We start from the raw sequence: 5,868 nt of genomic DNA on the forward strand, positions 1-5,868 counted from the left end.
AACAAACTAGAAAAAGAAATTTAAGTTACACCTATTTATAATAAATACACGCTGATCTAGACGCTTGAATCTATTCCATGCATGCAAAAAGCCTACTTACCATAGCAATGGCTCAATTAGATTGATTTGGTTTTTCGGAAATTTAAGGATTGTGACTATTAGACTTGTTCTACTTTGATAGAAGTTGTAAGCGGTCTATCATTCGGTCGCGTAAATTAGGAGCTTCAACATACCTCAAGGTTTCAAATATTTTGTTACATGGTTCATCAAAATCCTTTAAATAGTTTTTGTTCTTTAAATAATTCATTATAATACCTATGTTGCTGCTAATACCTAGCACATAAACGAGAGGAACAAGCAGTTGCAATCTTGAATAAAGGAGAGGCAAAGAATTACACATAACAAACACAATTTTATTAGACGCAACGGAACAGAGACCAACAACATGACACAATTCAAAATGCAGACACATAAAGGCTTCTGGTGGAACACCAAAAGGCAAGACTAGTTCAGAATTTGCACACAGACGTTGCAAATTCGACAGACACAAGTTTGGACGTATAAGTCCATTATTCTGAGAAACAGGGAAAACATGAGCAAACGACAGACACTGAAACAGAAACAAAAACAACAAAACGACCCTCAAGACAACACTACTCCTTTCCTTCTTTCTCTTCCTCCTTCCAGCAGCCCTTCAGAACGGACTTGGGAGATTCACAGTAAGGAGTTCTAGTGAACTTCTGGTAGACAATGGAACCGCCTTTGCCAAACTCTTCTGGACTCCACTCAGCAAGAGAGTAGCCCTTAACATCAACAGAGCAAGTACGCTCCAGTAACTTGGTAGCAACATCAGCATGCAGAGCAATAGAGAACTCAGCTGGCTCAAAACATGCAAGCACCCTCTCAACCAGGGGACCCAACTCCATGGTTTTAGGATCATAACCAACAGATTCAAAGCTGGCATAGCTAAAGCCGTCCTCCGGGGTAATGTGAATGGTTGAAACAGCAGCTCCTTCAATAGAATTCATAGAATAACCACAGGGTTCAAACTCAAAATCGCATATCTCAGACTTGGGGAGGATCTTCCTTATGCCAGATCTAACAGTCATGTGAGCAGCCGAGCTTTCTTCAGTTTTGTAGAAGACAGATGCCTTCTCCCTGTCCAAACCAGTCATACACATCTCAAGAGTGTAAACAGGGTCATTAGACTGAACAGGCCCAGCTGAGGCAGAGTAAACATGCCATTTCTGTGTTTTGTCGGGACTGCCCATAATCACAGCCTTGCTACCGGCAGCAAGCTTTCCAAAATATCCATCAAGGACAGCAACTTCTTCAGAAAAGTGGCGGTGAGGAAACGATTGAGCACCAGGGAAAATGAAGCTCCCACGGGTATACCTCACGTCTTGTACTTTGAGAGACAACGTCTCAGCCAACCTTAGAATGGGCGGAATTGCAAGAAGCAACTTTGTGGTGCCACATGTTTTGATGATTATCTTGTAAGAATAAACGAAGAGGCTCGACTCAGACAGCACATAGGAATCAACACAGTCATTTGATAGGTTATCAACAATGGTGCACTCAGCAGGTCCGAGAATTTCATCCAACTGTGCCTTTGAGAGAGATCGAAGTCCTTTTCCATTAGGATCAGCAAACAGACCAGGCTCGACAAAAGAAATTTCGAGCCTCTTTTCAAAACCTTCAAAACCAATGGCAGAAACTGGCAAGTCCATTTCCATTATGAAAAAGTTCACAGCAGCAAAGGAAGTTAAAGCAGAAAATGTTCAAAGCAATGAGTGCAAAAGCAGGAAGTAGTAAAAGAAGGAAGAAAAGGAGTGAGGGCTTGACAAAAGAAGAAACTGAAAGAAGAAATTTTTTTTTTGTTTTTTTTTTGGTTGCGTCTATTGACGCTTTAAGGAAGGAAGTTTAGGAAATATCAGGATGGTTTGCGCGCGCACTGCATACAAAGGTAGAAAAAAGAGAAGTGTCAGTTACAATATTCTCACCTCTCATTCTTTATGGCTTATGGAATTTTAAAACAAATGAGATCCAGATACTTACGTTGGAGTAAGCAGCTGATCTGAACTTCTTCACTCCACCGTTTGGTCGAACGTCTTCAATGCTGTAGCCGAGGGGAGCTTCGTAAAATAAGGAACTACTACTACTAGACTTCTTTTTACCACCTTTTGACTCCATTAGATCATTCACCTGTACATGCCAACAACTTGTAAGTTAAATCCAATGGATGCACAGCTAGGCAATAAGAAAACTGAAACCCCAAGAAGGAACTGCAGATAACAGCCATAGAATTCTAATATAGTGAAAAGTAAACATAATATTTAGGCAACCAATGATTTTGACAACAGATAATTAATATACCATCTACAGAAAGATAAAACTTTTGGATGCGGAAGGTTTCCTTCATGAGATAATTAAAGTTGATGGATGATTAATGAAAATAGACAATCTTGTTACCAGATCAGGTGATATAAGGATTAGCAGGAACCAAATCATGTGCAAAAGAAAACATAACTACAGAACTCAGAAAATACCTAGAAAAAAATACAATTTAACAAGCCTTTGTGTCAACTATCATTAAAGTAACCATGTGAATGTTACAGATACAAAATTATTTCCAAAAATCGGGTGCTTCATGTCATGATCAGACAGACACACCCAATAAATAGGAGCTGGAAATTAGTACAACTAAAGAAGACCACTCAAGGTGACTCTTTCATTAAAAAGATTGAGAAGACTGAAGATTATAATATGCAGCTTAACATTCCAAATTGGGATAAGCAGAATGAATTTTCTGAGCTATCCCCAGGAAGAACTACGAAATTTTTTGAGTAATTCAAAAGGACATGTCACCATAATCCATATGGCAAAGCCATTGGCTCATGAACCTATGATCAAATATACATGTAACAACCATTCAATTAAGATTAACATGAGTTAAAAAGAGACTTATTCAGAAACTTTATCAATATTACTGCTTTAAATTTTAAAATAAGGAAAATAAACCAGAAACTTTTGGTTGTAGAAGTTCTCCAAAATGAACAAGTCAAGACATCCAATTAGGAGCAGACTCACGTAACCGTGGAAACTGACGAATCAAATCTCACTTATATATATATTCAAAAAAGTTAACCTAAAAAGATATGTAGGTCAAGTAAAGCGGCCAAGTGGGTCCTACTGTTTAGCTAGAAAATTTTAATCTTTGGAAAGCCTCCACAACAAATAAACAATTGTGGCTCAATTTCTCAATTTCATAAAGATAAAATCTTTCAGGAATATGCAGGAAAATAACAAAAGAAAAAAAACATATATCTATAATCCCAAGCTTTCCCCGACTGTAATTTAGTTTTAATTTCTGAATAAAGTGATTTTATTTTTCAAATAATGACCTTTAATATACCATCATTCCTATCACAATCACAGATCCGCTCTTAAGACGGAAAGAAACACAAATAACATAATTTTCATACAGAAAAAACTAATCAATCAAATCAACAACAACTTTCACCCTAAAAGCAAGACAATCATAGCCGAAAAGGTCTTCAGAAAAGAAAAAACAAAAACAACAACAATGATTCAGAAACAATTATTAAAAACTCAGATCTACTTTTAAAACACACAAATTCCTTGATCATTGAACACAAAAATCTAATCATATCAACAACATTCACCATAATTCATATCCAAATAAACGTAAACTCCAACAGTTTCCATAACATTCATAATGAAACAAGGATCGTGATACTTACAATACAAAATTTTGATGTTTGTTCCAAATCCAACTTTTCCCAAAAGAATCACAAACTTACCAAATCCTACACAAAAATCAAAACAACAAACAATCAAATCACACAAACAAATCCATCATCAACAACAACAACAACATACATCCAAAAGTCGGAACTCACCGAAAAAAATTCTTACAGAAAATTCTTCGAGAGAAACCCTAGAAATTTGGAGGAGAAAAGAGTAAACAATAAGCTAAAAAATTGTTTAACACAGAATTCTCGTGAGCGTTTTGAGAGAGGCAGCAAATTGGCTTATTTATATATGCTGAGATAACATGATTGGTCCCTGTATTTTTCCTTTAATTATATTTAAGTCCCTATACTTTCGTGGAATTTTCTCCCACATATTCAAATGACGATATTGCCCTTTAATGTCGACAAAACGGTAGGTATGTGGCTATGACTAGGAGTCTTATTAAAATAGAAATTTTATTTATTTACCGAAAGTGACCTTATATTTAATTTAATTCCATTTTAAAACATTTAAAAGTTGTTGAAAATTCAATTTATTTCTTTTTATATAAAAATGGATAATAATTCAATTTCTTTCCAACTTGGAAAATATATTCATGATTTTTTGCTAATTATTGAGTTATAGTTAGTCATTTATTATTTTTTCCCTTTTATTGAGTCATTTATTATTTTTTCCCTTTTATTGAATTGGTAAAAAGGTGTTCACATTATATAACTTTTACTACTATATGATTTAAAAGTCAAGGTCAATTTTTTCAAAAGAAAATAGAATGAGGTAATTAATTAGAATCTTAATAGGGTTACACTTAATTATATGAACTTTTTAGTAGAAAATACGGGAAAGAAAAATTAAAAAATGAGAGTAGAATAGTCTAATATCATAGTTAAATTATAAATTAAGATGAATATTATTGTATTGTGTTGTTTACTTAGCTATGGAGATGTTTTGAGTTTAAAATATGTACAGGATTTTACGGTTTATTGAGGCTAATAAGTAATATATATAATTTTAAAAATAATGTATTTTAACTGATTAATTTGTTTATGTAATAGATATTTAATAATATGTACAAAAATCTAATAGAAATATTTTATTGTTCAAGTATCTAAATAAAATTTATAAATATCATTATCGATCATATGTGAGCTTCTGTCATGTGGTTAGAGATTTGCGTAACTACTCCATGACTTTGTTTAGATATTTTTCATGATAAATAAAAATTATTGGTATATAGATAAGTCGAGTTTTAGTGATTTTTTAATTAAATTTACACCATGTGAATCACAAGTCGATTGTTGTGATTTTTTATTTGATCAACTATGATAATATAGTTAGTGTAGTGATACATAATCTTGTTTCTATCTTGAAAACGTAGAGCGATTGTATTCGATAGATATATTTGATTCAAATAAGACATATAAAAATATAGATTTATAAAGCTGCAAATATGTCATGTCTCATATAATCACCTTGATCTTCCCAATACTTCGATCTACCTCTATATCTCTCCTCATATCCACTATATATAGTCAACATAGCTCCCACACCTCCTCACCGCACTTGTATATCTCCTCTTCATAATTTGCCTAAACCATCTCACTCGCGCCTCCCTTATCTTGCCCATCATCACATCTGTCACTCCCACCTTATCTTGGATATCTTTATCCTATATACATTTCCTAGTATGCCCACATTCATCTCAATGTGCATCCTCATTTTGTTACTTCCATCTCTGGACCTGTGAGCTTTTGATCGACCAACACTCTGTCTCATACTACATAGCTAGTCTGACGACCATCAAACTTTATGAAATTTACTTTTAAGACTTAGCAATACATTATTATGACACAAAACACCAAATGCGAACCTCTATTTTTACTTGATCACATATCTAAATTACACAAAATAAGTTGTTCAAGGTATATACTGATACATTGTGATTTTCCATTTGATCACATATTGAATTTAAGTTCGTTATCATCCTCTCATTACTTTGTGGTAGGTGATAATATTCAAACTCGAATTTATTATAGTGAAGGGGCAAAAGGACGATGTGCATGGGTCATAATAATGGAATTTCAATTAAATGTA

The 5,868-nt window shown here is 33.9% G+C and overlaps 1 protein-coding gene across 2 annotated transcripts; it reads right to left on the reverse strand.

Moving 5' to 3' along the window:
- Positions 1-427: 427 nt before the first annotated feature.
- LOC125866959 (S-adenosylmethionine decarboxylase proenzyme) lies at positions 428-4,064 on the reverse strand. Of its 2 annotated transcripts, none has more exons than XM_049547354.1 (4): positions 3,940-4,064; positions 3,765-3,830; positions 2,059-2,205; positions 428-1,954 (listed from the first exon to the last, which is right to left on the reverse strand). In XM_049547354.1, exon 4 carries the CDS (start codon positions 1,734-1,736, stop codon positions 654-656), a length of 1,083 nt encoding a protein of 360 aa, XP_049403311.1. In that variant the 5' UTR covers positions 1,737-1,954; positions 2,059-2,205; positions 3,765-3,830; positions 3,940-4,064; the 3' UTR covers positions 428-653. The 2 variants fall into 2 exon arrangements, with proteins under 2 accessions (XP_049403311.1, XP_049403312.1); XM_049547355.1 differs by having other exon boundaries at positions 3,924-4,025.
- Between the last annotated feature and the right edge of the window lie 1,804 nt (positions 4,065-5,868).

Source organism: Solanum stenotomum, chromosome 6 (genome assembly GCF_019186545.1).
Source record: "Solanum stenotomum isolate F172 chromosome 6, ASM1918654v1, whole genome shotgun sequence".
NCBI classification, from domain to species: domain Eukaryota; kingdom Viridiplantae; phylum Streptophyta; class Magnoliopsida; order Solanales; family Solanaceae; genus Solanum; species Solanum stenotomum.